Source organism: Hippopotamus amphibius, chromosome 2 (genome assembly GCF_030028045.1).
Source record: "Hippopotamus amphibius kiboko isolate mHipAmp2 chromosome 2, mHipAmp2.hap2, whole genome shotgun sequence".
NCBI classification, from domain to species: Eukaryota; Metazoa; Chordata; class Mammalia; order Artiodactyla; family Hippopotamidae; genus Hippopotamus; species Hippopotamus amphibius.
The window spans coordinates 172,465,699-172,487,244 of NC_080187.1; the positions used below are offsets into that span (position 1 = coordinate 172,465,699).

Below are 21,546 nucleotides of genomic sequence, written 5' to 3' on the forward strand. Positions count from 1 at the left end.
CACACCTTCCTTTCAGCCCAGGGGGATGGGTTGCATAAGGGGGGTTTGTACAGAGCATGGTAAGTGACTCAACCTCCGGATTTCCTCCTCTCAGCTCAAGACCACTGCCCCTGGACGTATTTTCAAGGTTCTGGGTGATGGGACCTGGGTTGCTTCAGCATCAGCCCCAAGCTTCTTTCCCACAGTTCTGAACAATGTCTCCTCCCAGCCCACAGCACCCGGGGGCTCCTTGGGGCAGGTGTCTGGCACCAGATCTGGAGAAGAGCCACAGCCCCAGGTGAGAGAAGAGAACACCTGGTCCCTGCCAGACTCGGAGCGGCAGGCACACCGCAGTCCTCTGTGGCAGACCGTATCCCGGGGAGACAACAGGTAGCCGGAAGTCACATGTTTAACTGGAGGCTTTTGACCTGACCCCAGCTGGTCTGCGCCAAGGTTACTTATTCAACAAGTATTTGTTGAGCATCTTTCCTGTGCCAGGCAAGGTGCTGAGAACACTGTGGTGACCAAGACAAACCCAACTAGTAGCTGAAGGACCCCTCCACCTGTTGCGTCCAGGCAGGGCAGGAGATTGTGGGTGACAGGAGAGTGAAGTCAGATGCACAACCCCCAACTCCCAGGGACAGGACAGGTACTCTCCACAACTGCCCTCACAGCCTGGAGGTGGTGACGGCTCTCTGCTGCTGCTGCTGGAGCTTACCACTCCTGTAGCTGTCCCTTAATCCTGACCATCACACCTCGATACATTCATGAATTACCCCCTCTGAATACGCCCCTTGGGGAAACCAACTAAACCAGTAGAAAGGGAGGCTGTTTTAGCTGGGGGGGTCAAGGAGGACCTCTCAGAGGAGGTGACATTGACGTTGAAACCTTAAAAATGTCCAGGAGGAGGCAGATGTGCCAAAGTGGGGGGAAGGAGAGCAGAGGGGAGAGCAAATGCCAAGGCCCTGAGGTGTTCTGGTCCAGAAAAAGAAAGGAAACCAGGTGAGGTTGGAGAAATGGAAAGCAAGAGGAAGGGTATGCAAGAACACCGCCTCCCTCCCTCCAGGATGCTCTTCATTCCCTCTGTCAGGAGGACCACCCCTAAGGAGCAGGCTCCCCACACCCTGAGCCCCCTCCTCCCCCACTGCACAGAGATGCTGCAGGGTTCGCAGGGTCCAGAGGCTGCAGAAAGAAGGCACCCCCAGGAAGGGCTTTTAACCTCACCCCTGCCTGGGGAAGGCTCAAGGCCAGGGCAGGGGCACGGGAACTTTGGAAAACCAGCAAATCAAGGTCCAAACAGCACACACACACGCGTTCCCTTGGCTTTACAATCCACAGCTCTGGCCCACCTTTCCTTCATGAGCAAAACTGAGGACCAGCGGACAGGCCCCGGGGAAGCAATGGAGGAAAAGGTAGGATGTTGGAGATACTGCCAAGAGGGAGGAAGCTGCCCAAGGTGAGCCCGCCAAGGTCAGTCCCTGGTGGCGGCTGCTTGTGAAAGCCGCTCCCCCTGCTCAGCGCACACCTCCCCACCCCACCCCCCATGGATTGCCACACGCCTGGGCCCCCAGGGCCCCCATCCCAGTGTTGCAAGATCCCGGTTGGGGTTGTGGGGGTGGAAAGGGGCCTCTTCACCTCCACCCCCTACCCTGCCCCAAGCCAGCGAGGGGACTCTGGGATGGAGGGGGCTGTACAGGAGATGCTGAGGCAATAATAGCCAGGGCTGGCTGAAGGCCTGTGCATCTCCTTCAGGACAGTCACTTCCCCGTCACCCCCAGCAGGCAGACCTTTCTTCTCAGGACTCGGCCAGGGCTGCTCCCCAGTGGGAATGCTCCGACCTATGCAGGACTCCAGGCTGGCCTCTGTCAGCTGCTCCTATAAGCGGACCTGGCGGCCCCAGAAAAACCTCAATGAGAAGTTCATTGAGAAGGTCCATCAGAAGTTCCCTGAGGCTACCCCAACGGGAAATGATGGGTGTTTTTGGAGGAAAATGGCTGCACCTGGCCATCAATTCTGACTTCAGGGAGCAGCAGAAGGGCCCTAGGACTCAGAGAAGGAAGGCTTCCTACTAAGGAGAGACACACTCCCCCCCCCCCCCCCCGCCCCCCCGGAAAGCTGTAACCTCCCCTTCTCTTTTAGAAACATGGATCTGAGCTAGGTAGAGGCAAGCCATACATAGAATGGATCCCCCCACCCCACAAGCCAAGCTTCACCCCAAAGCCCCAAACTACCCAAAACCCTACTGTTCCCCACACCTAGCACTGTCACCCCTGGCCAGACCATCCAACCCTGCTGCAATCGGGACGGTTTGCAAAACGCCCGTAGCTCCCGCTTTGTCACCATCTGAGGTTAGGACTGCACTCGGGAGATAAGCCCAGGCCCCACCCGCCGTCCCGAGTGAGACTGCTGGCCTGCTGCAATCGGGACGGTTTGCAAAACCCCTGCTGGCTCCAGCTCTGTCACCATCTGAGGTTAGGGCTGCGCCCCAAGATAAAGTCTAGCCCCGCCTACCGGCTCTGCCTTCAAACCTTGCAAGCTGCATGGCCAAGAGAGCTCCAGGGCAGCCCACTCAGGGTCTGGAAGCCTTAACCAGACCCAGGGCAAGGACCCCTTCTTCCTGGTCCTCTCCCACCTCTTCTCCCCTTCATCCCCAGCCTCACCTTTGCACACTGTCCTCATCACCATCCTTTCCCCTCACTCTCCATCTACCCTCCTCGATTCCATCTTCTGTCCTCACCTTCCCTCGTCCTTCACCTCCCTCCTGCCTTCTCGTCACACTCATTCATTCATTTGCTCAAAAAATACTTAATAACCCCTACTCCAGGCACTGCTTGTTCTAGGAGCTACAGGATAAGCAAGGAGGACAGTCCCTGCCCTTGTGGGGCTTACAAATTCATGAGGGGAACAGACAAACATACCACCACAAATAAATAGATCATTCTAAATTGCTAGCAGTGCTATGGGGCAGAAGTAAAGGGTGACTGTGGCAGATACTAACAAAGGAAACTGACTTAAATGTGAGGGTCAGGAAAGGCTCTTTGAGGACGTAACATGTGAGCAGATATCTCAAAGGTGAGTAGGAGTCAGTTGGGCAAAAAGTGGGGTTTCCCAGCAGAGACAGCAGCTCTTCCGAGGCCCCAAGCAGGTCCTTCCTGGTTATTGAGAGAGGCTGGGGTTGGGGGCAGACTAGGCTGAGGGGGAGAAGTGAGGTCAGAGAGGGGCTGAGGCCAGATCTCGATCTGAGAGGATGGATGTAGAGCATCAGAGGGAGGAACCGCCTTCCAAAGGAAGAAGGCATTTCCTCTCTTCTAAGGTGAAAGAGAAGCGACGCAGCAGAGGCAGATGCAAACAGGTCTGTAGCCTGCTGAGGCTGTTCCTGTCTCATGGTTTCTGTCTTCACCATGAAAGAAGAGGTGACTGCAAGTGACTGAGCAGGAGGCTCTGAGAAAGGCTTGAAGGTGTAAAATCCCAGCTGCTGAGAGCAGAAGCAGGAGCTGACATTCCTGGCTTGGGAGCGGCCAGTCGAAGTCAATGATGACAATTTTAGGTGACAACGGTCTGTCCTCTGGAGGGACTCCCTTCAGTGGTCCTTGCCTGCTCGGGAGCAAGTATGGACAAGACAGATGTTGGGTTCATCTGGGTGTGGGACTCACCCAGGGAGGCAGGATGAGGATAGACAGGGAAGGGGAGGGATTTCATGGTGAACCTGGAACCTAAGGCAGATAAGGAGAGGTGAAGAGAGAGGAAGGGCCAGTGGTTCTTCAGTGAGCTTGTAGAACAGTGGCAGTGAACCAACTTGAGCAAACAAACCATAAGGAAAGGAGATCATATCAGAGAGTGGGATGTTTGATTCAGTTATTTCATAGGTACTGCAGTTTCTAGTGATGATAAGGCCTGGGTCTGCCCCTGGGGGTGGCTTGCTAAGGTGGATGAGAAGCATGTAAGAGATGCGAGGGTGAAGGAGCTGAGAGGTGGCCACGCTGCACGGAGCATCCAAATGGATGATGACCCCGCTAGGATGACTGCCGTCCTCAGCCCTATCCTCTCTCTACAACCCACGTCCCACATCCCACATCCTCTCATTCGCTCCACCCCCACCCCATCAACATCCTCTTTAACGCATCCCACTCTCTTTAACGCCTGCATTCTCTCCTTACCCCATCCTCTCTCCTCACCCTCATCTTTCTCATCCTGTTCCTCTCAGCACTTTATTTCTCCTCCACACTGGGCACTTGAAAATCGCATGATGGATTAAAGCCCATGCCCAGGAGCCTATCAACGTGGGTTCAGATCCCATGTATACCACCTACCCACGTTGCCTCGGTTGTAGAAATGGGATAATAATAACGCCTACTTCATAAAGTTGTCAAAAAATTACCTGAGTCTAAAGTGCATCGAGGGGGCTTCCATGGTGGTGCAGTGGTTAAGAATCTGCCAGCCAATGCAGGGGACACGGGTTCGAGCCCTGCTCCAGGAAGATCCCACATGCCGTGGAGCAACTAAACCTGGGCACCACAACAACTGAGCCTGCGCTCTAGAGCCCATGAGCCACAACTATTGAGCCCGTGTGCCACAACTACTGAAGCCCATGCACCTAGAGCCCATGCTCTGCAGCAAGAGAAGCCACCGTAATGAGAAGCCACACACCACAACGAAGAGTAGCCCCCACTCACTGCAACTAGAAAAAGCGTGTACACAGCAACAAAAACCCAATTTATAAAGAAATAAATACATTTATAAAAAAATAAAATTAAGTGCATGGAACGATGCCTGGGCACAAAGGAAGTGCTCAATAACAGAACTGTTATCCTCCGCCTCTGCTCGCCTCATCGCACTTTCCTCCCTCCATCTCCTCACCTCCATTTTCTCTCTCTACCTACTTCATATGTTTTCTGGGAGCCAGAGATGGATCAGATTCAGCCCCTGCCCACGGTCTGGCAGGGAGACAAGCACAAAAATAAATGTCAGGAGAATGTAATAAGTGCTCCTTCAAAGATGTGAAAGAAACGCTCTCGGAGAACAGAGGATATGCACACTCTGCCTGGGGGAGTAAAGAAGAGTCTCAGCAGGCAGATAAACCTCTCAGCTGGATCTCGAACGACGAGGAAGGACTTGCTTGGCAAAGGCAGGAAAGAGGTATTCCAGCCAAAGGAACACGAGGTATTTCTTGTGCTGCTTTTGCTAGAGGGTCTGAAGTTCTGCAAGCTGATGAGGATGAACCCCTACCCTGGCAGGGGCACGCCCTATCTCAGTAAGGCCACAAGGGGGCAGCAAAGCATTAGGAGCGGTGGCGGACGGGGCCCAGAAAACCTCGAGAGAGCTGCGTAGACCTTGAATCCCTTGGGCAAACCCTGACTGGGTTTCCCCAGACTGGGCCGGCCCAGCCAAGAGATTAAAAAAAAAAAAAAAAAAAAAAGACTAGGTTTGCCTTAGAAAAAGAATAAAAGTTCTCTGAGTATGTCCTCTAATAGATATTGGTAAAAGCATAATAAGTCCCCACTGAGTTGAAAGTGTCTGTGGAATGTATGGTCTTTACTTGACTTAGTATTTACCATGGTCTACACACTGTTCTTGGCAGTTTACAAATCTTCACTTTATCACAACAACCCTATCAGGTAAGCACAATCACCCCCCTTTGGCAAGTAGGAACACTGAGGCATTGGGCCCGAGTTACACGGACAGGGAGTAGCGGAGTCGGTTTGGCTCCAGCGTTTGGATGCCTCCTTTGTAATGGGTAGTTCCAGCCACAGCCCTGGTGTGTAAAAGCATAAAACCCAGCCCCCTCCCCCAGCACCACCCCCCACGCCCCAGCCGCCGGAAGTCAGCAGTCCTCTAAACTCCAGCCCTTGTCTGTCACTGATTAGCTATGTTCTCTTACGTCACTCCACCCCTGACCTGCCTCTTCAAAAGCTAAATAATGGGGTTAAGTTCTGTTCCTTCGCCCACAAACTGGTGCGTAGGCCCTCTGGGCGGTGCTGAGTGCCACGGATACAAAGAGGGGCGGGAGGCAGGCTTGAGGGAGTGTGGAATGTGGAGAGGGAGCCTCTGAGCCACAATTGTAGCAGAGGCCCCTCCCCCTCTGGCAGGTGTGGAATTTGAGCAGGAGGTGTGAAGAAAGGCTTCCCGGAGTAATTACGGGGGAAGGTAGGAATTAGCCAGGCAGGCAGGGGAGGAGGGGCTCCAGGCTGGGGAAACAGGATGTGAAAGCACCCCGTAAACAAAGAAAACAAAGGGAGTTCTAAGAGCTCGGTCAGAGCACCTCTGAGCATCTTCTACGAACGTCCATTTTCAGAGTTTACTTTTCCTCCTGGTGTGCCTATAAGCAGCTTTTATGAAGCCTCACAGAATGAGCTAACACAACAGCCTCTCATAGGAGGTGTTAGTCAATCCACACGTGTTTAAATGGTGAGCACCTACGTGCCCTACACAGGTGGAAGAGATGCCTAAAAGCCTTGCAGTTTAGAGTTCATCCAGTTCTGACATGGGGGCTAGTGGAGTGCAAAAGGCTTATTTGTCCATCTCCAATGAGATAGGCAGGCATCTGTGAAACAAAGAATGCACCCCCGACACACACACACCATTATGTTAACACCAATTTTTTTTTAATTCTGGGAAGGTTCCAAGGTGTTCCATTCAGAATGGCAGAAGAACTAGGCTGAGATGGAAGAGGGTTAGGAGAGTTCCGTCATGGAGGAAGCAGGCTTCCCTTTGGAAAGGTCAGCTGAGTCCTCGGCTGCCCTCCAGCTCTCTTCTTCGGGCACCCCAGGGAGGCACCCCAGGGAGGCACCCCAGGGAGGAACCCCAGGGAGGAAGGGTGGGGGCTGCAGCTTTGGCCCTTGTAGTTCACATCAGGCCTCCCGACAGGAACGACAGATTTAGTCAACAATGCTCAAATATTGAAAAAATAGTGCGAGCATGGCGGAGGGGGTTTGGAGAGAGGTGGTAGAGAGGAGAGCCAGAAAGACGTGAGTCAGGGAAGAAGGGGGCAGAAGGGAAAAAGGGCAGGCCACGGAGAGACGGTCGCAAGATGTTGCTGCTGCTCCTCTGGGGGGCTGCCACCAGCAGGTGTCTGTAGGACGAGACACAGACGTCTGAGCCTTCTCAGGCCCGCTTTCTCCCAGCCTCCCCCAGACTGCCACTCTTCCTCCCTCACCCTCCCTGGCTCCCAGCATCCTTAACCCCTCCGCATCCAGACCCGCCATATTGGAGATCCTGTATCAGAGGAGCTTGGGATTCTGAGGGAGACGGGGTGAGAGGGTGATCCCAAGCCCTGGCGGCAGGGAGAGAGGCGGTTCAGTGGCTCCAGGGTGTCCTAGCAAGTGAGTGGGAGAGCAGAGGGTTCGGGAGGACTGAGGAGCAGAGAGGGCTGGGGCAGGAAGACCACACAGAGGAGGAACTGGATGTCTAGGATGTTGAGGTGAAAACTGACCTCTCGTCTTGTTAAGTCCCTCTAAGGCAAGGACCCCTGCCTCTGAGTCGAAATCACGCACGGTACTGCCATGCTGTCTGGGGAGACCCAGACACCCCACACTACCACAGGTGAGTTCGTGTCATTGAGAGTGTATACAATGCCTCTTCAGGGGTACCCAGAAATGTCTCCAGCTCACCTACAGGTATTCATTCTTGCCAGGTGCAGCCTCTTGAAACCAGAATACCAAGGAGAGAGTTGCTTAGGGGGGAAGGTGAGAATGACTTATCAGATTTGGGGATCTGAAGATCTCTAACCTGCCTAGATCTCTCCAAGACCACCAGCATCAGAATTACTTAATGTGCTTCCTAACAGTACAGATCCCTGAGCCCCCTCTCCCCCTGGCCATTTATTAAATCAGAGACTAGGGAAGGGGAGCAGGGGGGTTATCCCTATTCTAACTAGCTCCCTAGATGACACTAATCAGACTAAAGACTGAGACTCTCTGCCCCTTACTCCTATCCTACTACCCAGTTTCCTACTGTCCTCTCTCCCAGCCTGTCCACTAAGCTAGATGTCACATTTCACTCCCTGCCACATCTCTGATGCCCATCTCTGTGGTTATGCCTTGTGGCCAGAGAAGGAACTCCCACCACCAATCCAGCCAGATGGGCCTGGGGTCCAAAACACTGATTTTTTTCTGTATGTGTGGGTTGCCCACACTTCCAAGTGCCACCAAGAGGTGAGGTTCAGGGCTTCCCCGGTGGCGCAGTGGTTAAGAAACTGCCTGTCAACACAGGGAACACGGGTTCAAGCCCTGGTCTGGGAAGATCCCACATGCTGCAGAGCACCTAAGCCTGTGCGCCACAACTACTGAGCCTGCGCTCTAGAGCCCACAATGCACTACTGAGCCCATGTGCCGCAACTACTGAAGCCCGTGTGCTTAAAGCTCGTACTCTGAGAAGCCACCGCACTAAGAAGCCTGTGCACCACAATGAAGACCCAACACAGCCAATAAATAAAATAAATAAAAATTTAAAAAAAAGAAGTGAGGTTCCAATCAAATCCCTTTTCCCAGCTCTGCTGGTCAGTCTTAAACATCACCGGAAAAGGTAGGTACCATACACACAGTTTTTATTAAATTGTGTTTATTTGGGGGAATTCCCTGGTGGTCCAGTGGTTAGGACTCCATGCTTTCACTGGCCAGGGTTCAATCCCTGGTCAGGGAATTAAAATCCCATAGGCTGCATGGTGCAGCAACAAAATAAAAAATAAAAATTTTTAAATTTTAAAAAAATTGGGCTTATTTGGGGTAACTTGGGGCACGCTGATGAAGTTTGGGTGGGGGGGGCTTCCTAGGTGGTGCAGTGGTTAAGAATCCGCCTGCCAATGCAGAGGTCATGGGTTCGATCCCAGCTCCAGGAAGATCCCATGTGACGCGGAGCAACTAAGCCCGTGTGCCAAAAAAAAAAAAGTGTGGGTGGGGGCTGAAAAACCCCCAAGCCATCCCTTGGTACCACCCCTGCCGAGTTTCCTGGGCCTCTATTTTCAGGAAGACTTCTGTGTTAGCCCAGTCCCCTCCTTTCCGCCCCCACCTTGTCATGGCCCATCCGTAGCCCCCGCTGCCTGCTGCACTCAGAAGACAGGCCCCTTGCTGGAACCATTGTCTACTGTGCCCAGCATCTCACCAGCCCCAGCCTCGGCCACAGTGATGTGGTCCTGGTGACTGCTGCGTGATGAATAGGAAGAAGAAAACAGGGTGGGGAGCGAGTGCAGGTCACTCAGCTTCCCATGAAGTGGAAGGACCTCCTCAGGATGGAATAGAAGGTGCCTCAAGCTCTAAGAAGAGCTGACGGGGCAAAGAGAGTGCGGGTCCATCCTGCTGTGGTCCCCTTCACTCTGCAGTCATTTGTCCTCGGACCACACTCCATGAACGGCTCCACGCCCTGGGTTTCTCTGGACAGCTCTTCAAGAAGTGGAGGGATTGCCCTTCAGGACCCAGCGGCAAATGAGAGGAATGAGGGCGAGGTCTCCCCACAACATCAGCCAGAGGGAACCACTGCTATCTCACCAGCTCCTTCCTTCCAACTCTCCCTCACCCTTCCAAAGTTTCCCTCTCCCCAGGTGCCTTCTCCCCTTTCTGTACTCAGAAAGGACTGTCTACAAAGCAACAAGTGACAAGGTGAGATGCATGGGGACAGCTGCTTCTCACCACAGCCTGGCCAAACAGTTTGGACTGCTATGGGTTTCACTGGGTGCTCCCTTGGAAGAAGAGGTAAGGATGAGAACACCTTGGGGTCATGGGAGGAAAAGGGAGTGGTCAAGTGGCACCAGCTACCAGCTACCGAGGGGCCCTTTGTCTTTACGCTGGGAGGCCTGACTACTCCAGGGCTGTATAATGACGGCTACCTACAATGGCGCCCAGCACACTCGGCTTGACCCAATCACTCTCACTGCCTTCAAAGTCTCAGCCTGGTACCACGTCAACCACAGCACTGCAGAGGAGCTGTTGTGGGGCCAGGTGAAAAATAAGGGAGAATTGCAGAGGGCACTCATGGCCCGAGTCAGCTTGGGGGACATGAGAGAGGCTGGAAGGGATTATCCGCTGCTAAAGTGTAATTAAAGCTGTAAGCATGGCTACTAGCTCTGAGGGATCTGGGGGCTTCGTCAGTTGTGAGGGCTCCTCTATCTTTCAAGCAGGCTCTGGCCTGGAATTTGGCCTGGTGACCACTTGTGGGAATGGCACCTCAGATTTCTTCTGTACTGGCAGGTGTGCGTGCTGGGGGTCTGCACAGCTGTCAGTGATCCTAGTGTCACTCTACCATCCCCCACACACAGCGAACTGGGCTGCCACTACCTGTACCTGGACAAGGGAAGCTGCTCCTCAGACCTCATGCTGGAAGGCTGCCGCAGGTACAGGCCCTTGGCCAACGGGGCAGGTAGATTAGAGAATGAGAGATAAAACCAAGTGAGCCTGGGGAAGAGTCTCCTCCTAATGTATCTGGACAAATACTATTCTACCTCTGCCCGGCCCTTCAGACTGAATGCTGGTAGGAGGAAAATGGATTCCCATCTGGGGCAGAGAATCCCCATGGGGAGATCTACCATCAGCAGAGTTGTTGCTTCCTTGCCAACCTCACTTCACAGCTGCTTCCTGGGGACAAGATCAGGCATCCCTCTCAGATCCCACACCTCAAGGAAGCAACCCCCCTGGCCACTGCTACTTACATAAATGCACGGAGAGGGGAGTGTACAAGGTGCAGGTGGAGGGATCACCCTGGGTCCCACGCCTTCCAGGAAAGGCTATTCAGGTGGGTATCAGAAGTGGAATAGCTGTAGCACACTGTCAAAAAGTGTGGAAGTGCTCTTATGGTAGTACCATCCAACATGTTTTGATGTTTATTAAATTTTTTATTATTATTGGAGTATAGTTTTTATAGTACATTTTTAATTTTTATTATTTTTATATTTTTTGGCTGCGTTGGGTCTTCATTGCTGCGTGTGGGCTTTCTCTAGTTGCAGCGCGCTGGAGGCTACCCTTTGTTGCGGTGCACGGGTTTCTCACTGCGATGGCTTCTCTTGCTGCGGAGCATGGGCTCTAAGTGGGCTTCAGTAGCTGTGGCTCGTGGGCTCTAGAGCGCAGGCTCAATAGTTGTGGCACAGGGACTTAGTTGCTTCACGGTATGTGGGGTCCTCCCGCACCAGGGATTGAACCCATGTCCCCTGCACTGGCAGGCGGATTCTCAACCACTGCGCAACCAGGGAAGTCCATATTGGAGTATGCTTGATTTACAATATTATATTAGTTTCAGGTGCACAACATAGTGATTCAATACTTTTTATAGATTATAATCCATTTAAAGTTATTATAAAATATTGGCTCTATACCTTGTGCTGTACAATATAATCCCTGTAGCTTCTTAATTGATGTTCATCCATTTTTTACTAAGTACCCTACTGTGTCTATGACTCTGATTTAGAATGTACATTTTCCTTAGAAGGAGGCCTTGAGCAGGTAACTGAGGCTGTAACTATACCCTGCTACATATTTCCTTGCAGATACCTGGGAACAATGGTCACCTCTTCTGTCCCCAGGGTCAGCATGTTAGACTAATGAAGGTACCGATGCTATCAGTATTACTCACCTGCCTGTAAGTCTTTCGACTCAAGACCTGTTATTCCAGCTGTCTTTACGATTAGCTGCGCCCCCAGACCATTCCCTGGAGAAGGAATAGCATGAAGACCTGCCTGAAGCAGTACTACAGGCTCTGGTGAGCCCTGGTGGGTAGAGAAGGTTCAGGTTAAGGATTATACAGTGGGCCAAGGAGAATGCTCAAGTCCTTTACTTCACAGCCCTCCTCTGAAGACCTTCCGCTCATCCCACTCCCAAGCCTGCACCTATTTCATGAGATACACTCTTCCAGGGACTATACTTCCATTAACAGATCCAAATGTCCATTTGGGTGCTATTTCCACAGCCTCTTGATCAGCACTAGTCTGGTGTTCACTGTGTACATGTGGAAATCCCCTGGCTGCCAAGGGCCTCCAGTTGGTATGCTGCACAGGGCCCTGACCCTGACTCTCCAGAAGAAACCTAGGAGTATGTTGTGGAGGAGCCATCTTTACCATAGAATACAGCAGGTAAGATAACATTCCAAGGAGTTTTCAGATTCCTGGAATCCAGATATTTGAAATTATATTAAGCACTTATTCACATGTATGCTGTCCTAGAGTTAGTATTTCAGAAAGTAAGGATCCCTGACTAACATGGTGCCTATCACTATGGGACACCTCTCCCCCCAACAATAATAGTTCACCTATCTCTAGGACATGGGACTCCTAGTCCCCTTTTCTTTTTTAATGAATTTTTTTTTCTTTCGGCTGTGCTGTGCAGCCTGCAGGATCTTAGCTTCGTGACCATGGATCGGACCCGGGAACCCAGGCCCCCTGCAGCGGAAGCCCCAAGTCCTAATCACTGTACAGCCAGGGAATCCCCTGCCCCTGTCTTTTCTTAAGCACTACCCAGGCAACTTGCTTAAACACTATAGTCTAACTCTTCCCCTAAGCCATTTCCCTCACTGCCAAGTTAGGCCTCCTTCCAACAATCTGAGTTGCTGGCAGTCTTGGATCTTGGTCTTCTTTCTTTCAGGTTCTATACACCCTCTTATTAATTTCCGTTCAGCCTACTGTTGGGATGAAGAATGAGTCCTAGGTATTAAAATAGAGGTAGGGCACTTCACCTCCTAAGCCTGGGCATTATTCCAGGCCAAAGATTACCTCTGCATTCCTAGGTTTCTAGTTACTCGGACCATAATCCTTCCATGACCCATCTAGGTCTGTCCATGGGACTCTGCCTAGCGTGGCCTTATCCTGGTAAGTGTGCTGGGAACCGTGGCCTAACAAACAAGCTACAAGGTGGGACCTTCTGCCCCTGACCATTCACCAGATCTCCAAGGCGCAACAGGGGGCCCAGTTGGAGGAATAAGGCAGATGTGATATTACCCAGAGGATGACATGGGTTAGGGCAGAGATGATTTCTTAGGAGAAACTGGATGCAAAGTCAATCTACTGTCTACACGTTAAGTTCTACTTTTCTCAGAATGCCTCTTTCTCTGTATATCAACATTACACTAGCCTTGTGATCAAAAAAAGGTAGAGAACTATGGTTCTGAAAATTATTTATTTTGATACAAAAAATAAACCCTTCAATCTGTAAAGAATGTCACTTGTTTCCATATTGTTGCAAAGCAAACTTATAGAATAGGAACATCTGCTACCAACTCCAAGGATGTCACATACATTTTAGAAAAGTCATTGCGACTTGGATTCAGACAAACATCAGTGTGGAAGAAGTAGCTACCTCCGTCTGATTTTTCCATAATTTTACTAAATCATCACTAGGAAAGCCAGCAGTTGGGATATCACATAATTATGCCAGAATTTGCTAACAGTGGTGAAATCAGCCATCTGAATCCAGCTAAATTATAAAAACATGGCCTTTTATTGCCCTTCTCTCCTGTTTCTGGAGTACAAGGGCTCTATTTTACACCCCCATGGGCTGGCAGTAGGCTTGAGTTATAATGTGTAGATTCCTTTCCATTATAGTCGCAAAAGAAGTCTTTAAATTCTTGAGGGTTTGACATCTCTTGGAAAGAAGTAAGCTGCGGGCAGTCTGCTGATCTGGATTTACTTATTTACACTAGAAGTCCAGTTGATAAGCTGTTGAAATCACCAGGCCTGTACTGGTCAGTGAGTTCAGTCAGCTGATAGGGACACCATCTCCAGACCTTTAAGTGATACATTCGCAGTTCTCACGGTAAAGTTGTGGCCTCGGCTCCATTAGCTCTTATCTTCTTTGATTTTAATGTCTGTCAGTCTTTACCAGCTGTAGCAGCCACTGCTTGGTAAAACCTGGCCACGAAGTCTGGCTCACTGACCTCTAGCTGCCTGACAAATTCATTGCGCTCTTGCTCAGCCCAACCTCGAAACCACTGATCCCAAAGACGCAGCTGGCACTCAAAGATACAAGGTGGTCGATGTGCTCCAGACACACTAAGCTGCTCCAGACTTTCCAGCAGTGGCTGCAATTTTCCTGGTACTGCCTTAGCTACCAGGTCCTGTAGGAAACGTTCACGCTGAGGACCTGACCAGCTGGCAAACCAGTGAAGAATACACTTCATCTCCTGGGAAGTGATGTAAGACATTGGGGGAGGGGAAGAGTCAGAAATACTGTCTGGTACTGAGGGTAAGGGAGAAGGGAAGGATAGCGGCATCGAAGAGGAAGATGATTCCAGTGGCATCCTGAAACGTAAAAGCACTGTTATATACTCTCTGGATAGGGTAACCAAAATAAAGCTTCCCAACAACATGGAATCTTATCACACTTAATCAACATCTACAAAGAAAATTACTTTTCACCAATTTGGTTTACAGAAAAACAACAGGGTTCTTTATTTAGGTTATTATCTAACTACCTTAGACAAGGTACTCAAGAATAACTTCATTTCATATTTGCCAACCTTCCTCTCTCTTTTTCAAACCCATTACCCTCCCCAACCACTGCCTCCCTCTATCATTCTTATAAAGAATCTAAAAATAAAGAAGCATCCCTTGTTCATTTTTTCCTGCCTAATTCTATGTTCCAGGTTGAGTACAGGAAAAAAAACCAATGATTAATATTGGTCCAACACATCTTCCCTAAAATGGAAAAAAGGTACACATTTTTTAATTTACCAAGCAGCTGGTCAGGGTCTAGATGCTAATCATTCCAGAGCTATCAATAGTAGGGGAAAAAAAGGGAAAAACATCATATATGATGAAAGAGCCTTCTCTGCAATGCGCATGTAGCCTCTGAAATATGCCAAGAACTTCTTAAGTCCATTAGTATATTTCCTGTAAAGCACCAGGAAAAATTAAAGAGCAGAGTTAGTGAGGGTGCCTTGTCCAAAATAAGGTAACAAAGTAAGAAAAACAGAAGCCAAGTGTTCAGTACTGAAAAAACAGTCTAGTTGGTTTGTTTACTTAGGGATCTAACAAGTGTTATACTGCTGTAGATGTGTGACAATTTGTGTCTGAATAATTTTCCTTCATGTTTAATGCAATACCTATTGATGACTTGCCATTGAATCGCATCACTAACGCAAATAGAAGATCAGCCAACTTGAATAGTTTTCAAATCCCACTGTTTGTATCTCTAACAATGAAAGAAGGCTACTTGTTTACGACCTATTTTACTGTTTGTGTTTCTTCTGCCCTAAGTTGGAATATTTGTAGTGACAAAGAAAGGAACCCCGAAGCAATTAACATCAGTTCAGTACCAAAAGAGTCCAGGGAGGTTGCCTTTTCACAATGGCCCTACAAGAAGCAATTCCTCCTAAAGGAATTGTATTCTCTTATTCGGGGAAAGGGATAACTTTTCCCGAGTCTTGCGACACGGCTTCCACGGCAAGCTCAAGTACAATGATCACGAATTAGTTCACAGGCTGGATCGAAAGACACGGTGCTGCCACTTGCCATTTTGGAGGCCACAGAGCCTGGCATTCCGAGGTCCCAAAGAGCAACGTAGCCTTAGATGGGAGTGGCGGGGATTCGGAAGATGGGAGGCGGCAGCTGTTCCCGTAGGGAAGCGGGAGGCTGGCCCTATTAAGGGTAGCCCGTAAACACTGAGTCTGACCCGGCCCAGGGAGGTACTTCTACCCCGCTTACCTCCCCTTTCCTCTCACAGGGCACCCGGAGACCGTCACAAGAGTGCTCAGACTCCAACCATCGCCGCCGTTTCCATGTTTCCTGAAAACCCTAAGGAGGTCCAGCCCGGCATCCCACGCACTTCCGGTGTCGGACCAGCCCCAAACACCCAAGCGCCTCAGCGCCTCAGCCTTAGGTCCGGAGATAGCCGAATAATTCCGATTATGGCTATGCCAGAGGCGAGAGCTTCCGAACAGATTCGATTCACAGCCTCGGTAAGACGAAGAGAACCGAGCTCTGAAAGCAGGATGAGGGAGGGGGAGCGGCTGGGAGGATGGCAAAAACCAATTGGTGCCGATGTGGAGACGGAAACACCCGAGCACTTCCGGAGGAACCCGGGGAGTTCTGAGTGGTAATCGAGGGGTTGACTATAGAAGTGGGCGGGGCCAACTACGCACGTTCGAAGGGCGTTGGCGGAAATTACCGAAGATGCCCGAAGCCGTCGGGACGGACCCGAGTACCTCACGCAAGATGGCGGAGCTGGAGGAGGTGACTCTGGACGGGAAGCCTCTTCAGGCGCTGCGGGTGACCGACCTGAAGGCCGCACTGGAGCAGCGAGGCCTAGCCAAGAGCGGGCAGAAGAGTGCCCTGGTCAAGCGGCTCAAAGGGGTGAGGAGACGGCGTTGCCGGGGTGTCGGAGGGGAGCGGACCCGGTAGAGCCGAGTCTCTGCCGCGGCGCAGGCGCAGTGTCCGGGCTCGGCGCGAGCTCGCTCAGGCCGCCAGTGCGAGCCTCCGGATCCGCGCGCACGGTGGTTGGCGAGGCTCGCGCTGGAGTAGAAATAGCGCCGGTTCCCGCCTTAACGGTAGCGGCGCGAGCCCAAAATGGGAGGGTGCGCGCTACTCTCCCGGAGTGTCTTAAGCTCCTTCCTCCTTCCCCCACCCCCTCCTTGTTTGTGTCTGTGGTTTCGGCGCATGCGCTGCAGAAGGAGTTAAATCCCACTACAACCACTGGCGTTGCTGGCCTGAGGGGGGCGAGTTGGGCTGGGTCGGAGTTAGGGGTATAGTTGGGCGGAGAGGTTGATGGGGTTGGTATCGGTATCCGAAAGAATAGAATCGGGGTAGGACAAAAATGTCTGCTTGACTAGAGTAGGAGGTGAGATAAAGAGAAACCTTGATTTGAAGGGACTTGGTGAGGGAGGGGTGTATAATTTATAGGTGGTCCAGAATCAATTTGGGTGGATAAGAGTTTGGTGAATATTGATGAGAGAGGTGAAGCGGGCTGGTATATGTTGGGGGTTTTGAATAGCTTTGATTAGGGTGGGATTGTCAAGAGGTAGATGGATGTATTGGTGTGTATAGGTTTGGTGTATACGGAGGGAAGGTGAGGATTTCTTGGTGTTAATTAGCGTTAATTAGGATACGTGAAGAGTAGTACAGATTCCGGCTGGGTTGGCTCAAGGGTTAAGTTGGCAGACCGTTGCTTATACTGAAGTTGACAGTTTCGCGCGCGTGTGTGTGTGTGTGTGTGTGTGTGTGTGTGTGTGTTTGTGTGTGTATTGAATCAGACCACAGTTTATAGAGTCTGTGGTCATTTTGTTCTATAGTCTCCTCTTTAAAATTTTTATAAATTTGGTAAATCTAGGTGCCACTCTTTTGGAAACCATTCAAATTCGCTCAAGTAGATCTAGTCCTGGGTAACTGACCAAGTAATTCAGTCAGGCCAAAACCGTGTTGGTTTCATGTATTTGAAGTAAAAGGACACTAGTCAGAAGTGCAGAAGATAATAGGGATTGTAGTACTGGTTCTATCACTGTCACTGATTTTATTGCATAGCCAGATTTTCCCAATATGCCTGCATTTGTACATTGTACATCTGTACATTTGGAGCAGTAACCATGGCTACCTTTAAGGATCTTCTGATGAATGAGAACCGTATTAGTAAAGGGCTTTTAGGTCCCTGGAAAAGAAGTGCAGTTTAAGTGTGTATAGTTAGTCATTGCATTTGATGAAGAGATTGGAGAAGAGGTTGTTTTTTGTTTTTTTTTTCCTGGCTTCTGACTTTTGCCCTTCTCTATACCAGGCTCTAATGCTAGAAAATTTACAGAAACACTCAACACCCCATGCTGCATTCCAGCCAAATTCCCAGGTAAGAAAGAAGGTTCATTAGAAGGGGTCAGCTCTTTGGATGCACAGAGACATGGAGAGACATGAAGTTGTGTATTTGATGCTTGATTTCTCACCAATATTTTCCTAAGTTCCCTGGGTTGAAAATGTTTTCATACTAGGACAGTTGCATTCTAATAAAGAATTCAAGAATCAGAAGAGCTTTTAGTTAATTTCTGATTCTTGAAATGGCATGTGCAGGAAGATGTGGCTCCAGTTGATTAGGTGGAATACAGTGGTCCGGAGTCGTTTGACATTGATTTGAGAAAAGTAGTTGATGTCTTTGAATGTAGATATGAAATAGACAATCAGCAGGGCAGTAGAGGAAAATACTTGCTAATCAAGAACAATTCTTGCATTGACGTAGATTTTCCAAGAATTCAGTCCTCTGGAAATCATCCACCATTACTAGTGTCAATACTAACTATGCAGTTACTCCTGAACATCATTAATTGCTCTGTTACTTAGGACAAGAAACTTTACCTTTGGAGGCCTTGGTTTCCTCAGTTCCCTGTGTGTAAGATGAGAAAAGGTTGGACTAGATCCATAGTTTTATAACTGCTCTGCTGGGATCTTGGGGAGCTGCTTTTGGAGGCTTCCTAGAGAAAATTTCTTCCCAAATAAGCAGGGGTTCACATTCCCACTCTTAAACTAGATTAGATCTACTTCTGTTTGCTTTGTATATTGAGTTTCTGCATAAGATTTCTTTGGAAGAACTCATTTCCAGTTTAAAAAAAAAGCCTTAGGCTGTGTGGTCTCTTAAGATTCTTTTCAGCTTTTAACATCCCTTCATTATAGTGTGTCATGCACTTAAAGGAAAAATCCAGGTCTTTGTTAGTGCAGTGGTGTGCAGCTCCAGTACTAGATGCAGTCCCAAGATACAGTGGAAAAACAAGAGAGCTTTCCTACTCCCTTGTTATACGCTCGTTAAGCTGGAAGTATCATAATCTAACTAGCTAGCAGAGATTTAGTTAAGTATTTTAACAGACATGAGAAGCAGCATAAGTTAATCAGTTAACCAATCTATTCCTTTTGCCCATTACATTTTTGTCTTTGAAGTTTTGCTTTCGTTAACATAGGATTTTTGCAACAAATACATATATTCTCTAATGATTGCAATCCCCACTTCATCAGTGTCCACTGACTACCAAGAGACTCATCTCTATTTTAGGTGAAAATAAACATTTACCATGCTTAGGAAAGATGCCTAATGTCATAGAAAGTATTCAGATTTTTTCCTTTTTCTGGAGTTCTAAAAGGACTTGTTAAACAAGAAGGTTCTTGGGAGGAGGACTTGTGAAGAGAAAGCTGAAGGGCAGAAGAGTGACATGGGAGTCTATGTTGCAGAAAAAAATTGGGAAAACAGATTCAGCTCCTGGATTTTAAATGTTATTACCAAAGATTTCCTCTCACCTAAAGAAAATGGAGTTAGAACTCTGTCTAAATGCTGAATCCCTTTTCTTAGTCTTTTGCTTTCAGGCTTTTAAGTCCAGTAGTTGAATTTTGGAGATGTTTAATAAAATGTTTCCTGGATAGGTGGAGATTGATCTTTTGTGTCAACAAAAGATGAATTAGTATGAGCTAGTAGTTTTTCCCTTTAGTTTTTGATATTATTAAAAGGAAAATTTAAATTATATAATTTAGATTATCTAAAAATTTAGACTAAAAAAGGCATAATTTTATAGGAATTTTTATTTTTTAATTATTTGTGCATCACTCTTTGGCTGGGAACTGAATGTTTAAAATAAAAAATTATGTGTGCAGTTCCTCTTTTTGCCATCCTTTATGAATCAGAGGGCTACATATTTTTGTCCTCAATTTAGGAGTAGCTTAGAAAAGAGCCCTCTAACATTTTCACTATCTTTCTTGGGTCCAGATATAAGGAATGGTCCTTAGCTCCATGGAATTACGTACCTTGCCTTTCCTGGTTTGCTTTCCTAGACTATCTTTTTCCATGTCTTCTATACAGATTGGCGAGGAAATGAGCCAGAACAGTTTCATAAAGCAGTATCTGGAAAAGCAGCAGGAGCTGCTTAGGCAGCGTCTGGAACGTGAAGCTCGAGAAGCTGCAGAACTTGAAGGTAAGCCTAGACCGTCTCTTCTTACAAGGAGTCCTTCCTTCTTATTCCTGTCACTGGGTAGATGGGCCTATTTCACTAGGCAGTTTCAGGAATATAAGTCAGGCTGAGACTGCCACTTATTTGCTCTGGTAGTTTATGGAGCCAAGTGAGTTACAATTTACCTTTTGTCAGGGAAGAAGACACTTAATTTGACTATCTTGTTAGAAAAGGATTTCTGCCAACAGGAAGAGTTATAAGTAAATTAAGCTACTCTTTAGATGAACTAGAGCCTAATCCTAGGGAGGTATTCCCTATGTACAGTGCTCTTTTTAGTATATACTCTGTATCCGTGACTTTGCCTGACCTCCTTCACTCCTCTACATATTCCCACGTGCTGAGCCCTTCACTCCCTCCCTGCCCCGACCCAATCTACTTTGCAGAAGCTTCAGCTGAGTCGGAGGACGAGATGATCCATCCTGAGGGAGTGGCTTCCCTGCTGCCTCCTGACTTTCAGAGCAGCCTGGAGAGACCAGAGCTGGAGCTCAGCAGACATTCACCCAGTACGTATCTCCCTCCCCTATGCGCTGTTTTGTCAATCCTGGGTAGTTGGTGGGGGGAGGTAGTTACACCTCCTTTCATGCTAAGCCTGCATTAAAGTCCCAGGGCAATTCTGTGACAGTGTTACTTGACATCTGTTTTTCATGGAAATTATGTCCTTTTTGAAGTCTGCTTTCACCTCTATGTTGTGTTAGGCTCTCAGAGTATTTTATAAGGCAGTCTGATTTTTCTTCTCCCCTGTATACCTCTTTAACCTCCTCTGCCTCTGAATTTAGCAAAGTCACAACTCTTTTTCATCTCTCCACCAGTTGTATATATTGTGTGTTACACATCCAGTCACCCCCCCACCCCCCCCACCAAATGGGCAAGTTTTTATTGAGTGCCTTTTGTATGCCAGCCATGTGCTAGGCACCGGGAATATAGTAGATAAAAAGACAAGTCTCTGCCATAATGAGACGTAGCCTAGTGAGGAGATGGACGTTAAACAGATTATTACATAATTAACTAGAGTCATGCCGTGTGCTGTGAGAGGCAGTGCAGAATATTATGTAGGCATATTACAAGAAGCTCAGACCCAGGATGTGGAATTGGTTCAGGCAAGATTAATTTTTTCATATTTTAAAAAATATTAAGCACCCACGTTTGCATAGTATCTCAAGCAAAAATCTGTAAATGCAGCCTTTGTCTTCTAGGAACTACCTGTCAAAACAGTATGCCTTTAGGAGAACAGGTATATAAGACATGTGAATAGTAGGTAGATAAAATAAACCAGTGTGTAAATTAACAAGTATTTTGAATGATTATTAATGTAAGTGATCAAAGGGAAGGTGATCCCTCCATAATTAATACTTTTAGAATGTATGGAAGTTGCTAGCTCTTCTGGTTAATATAGAATGCTTCCCCGAAAAGAGATTTTTAGGAGATATTTAATAATGGAAGAGAAAGAGTTTCTTTTAGAGACCTCTTTTTCTTCAAAATAAAAATAGCAAACCATCAATTGATCCATTTTGCTCTTAGCATTCTTTTTTTCCCCTGATTATAAAGCCAGGAAGAAAGGGGAATCTCTTTTATAAATTAGTTGTCAGTGTTTCTTCTCAAATGACAATAAGCCAAAAAATTTTGTATTGAATTCCTGCTGTATACATCTCTCTGTGCTAGCATATGTGGGGAGTCAGCACATGGTAAAATCTACTA

The 21,546-nt window shown here is 48.5% G+C and overlaps 3 protein-coding genes across 8 annotated transcripts in view; 2 read left to right on the top strand and 1 right to left on the bottom strand.

Annotated features, from left to right (window-relative positions):
* Positions 1 to 7,006: 7,006 nt before the first annotated feature.
* Positions 7,007 to 12,902, top strand: CIROP (ciliated left-right organizer metallopeptidase). The gene is given in 20 exon segments (XM_057720754.1): positions 7,007 to 7,071; positions 7,073 to 7,197; positions 7,200 to 7,298; positions 7,425 to 7,518; positions 7,610 to 7,661; positions 7,962 to 8,129; positions 8,957 to 9,110; positions 9,308 to 9,383; positions 9,525 to 9,601; positions 9,604 to 9,662; positions 9,729 to 9,908; positions 10,066 to 10,157; positions 10,226 to 10,322; positions 10,427 to 10,592; positions 10,595 to 10,698; positions 11,447 to 11,486; positions 11,489 to 11,672; positions 11,833 to 11,994; positions 12,636 to 12,750; positions 12,752 to 12,902. Coding segments are annotated over 20 exon segments (2,241 nt in total). The 3' UTR covers positions 12,884 to 12,902.
* A 146-nt stretch (positions 12,903 to 13,048) lies between these two features.
* On the bottom strand, positions 13,049 to 16,189 carry C2H14orf119 (chromosome 2 C14orf119 homolog). 3 transcript variants are annotated; one of them, XM_057721152.1, is made up of 2 exons: positions 16,056 to 16,189; positions 13,049 to 14,188 (listed from the first exon to the last, which is right to left on the bottom strand). In XM_057721152.1, exon 2 carries the CDS (start codon positions 14,185 to 14,187, stop codon positions 13,759 to 13,761), a length of 429 nt encoding a protein of 142 aa, XP_057577135.1. In that variant the 5' UTR covers position 14,188; positions 16,056 to 16,189; the 3' UTR covers positions 13,049 to 13,758. The 3 variants fall into 3 exon arrangements, with proteins under 3 accessions (XP_057577135.1, XP_057577133.1, XP_057577134.1); XM_057721150.1 differs by lacking the exon at positions 16,056 to 16,189 and adding an exon at positions 15,593 to 15,945; XM_057721151.1 differs by lacking the exon at positions 16,056 to 16,189 and adding an exon at positions 15,401 to 15,583.
* The window catches only part of ACIN1 (apoptotic chromatin condensation inducer 1), a 30,084-nt gene continuing 24,466 nt past the window's right edge, over positions 15,929 to 21,546 (top strand). For all 4 annotated transcript variants that reach the window (XM_057721143.1, XM_057721146.1, XM_057721144.1 and 1 more), the window contains exons 1-4: positions 15,929 to 16,240; positions 17,652 to 17,717; positions 19,704 to 19,815; positions 20,235 to 20,354. In XM_057721143.1, coding sequence (XP_057577126.1) covers positions 15,929 to 16,240; positions 17,652 to 17,717; positions 19,704 to 19,815; positions 20,235 to 20,354 — 610 coding nt within the window. The remainder of the gene's footprint in view (positions 16,241 to 17,651; positions 17,718 to 19,703; positions 19,816 to 20,234; positions 20,355 to 21,546) is intronic.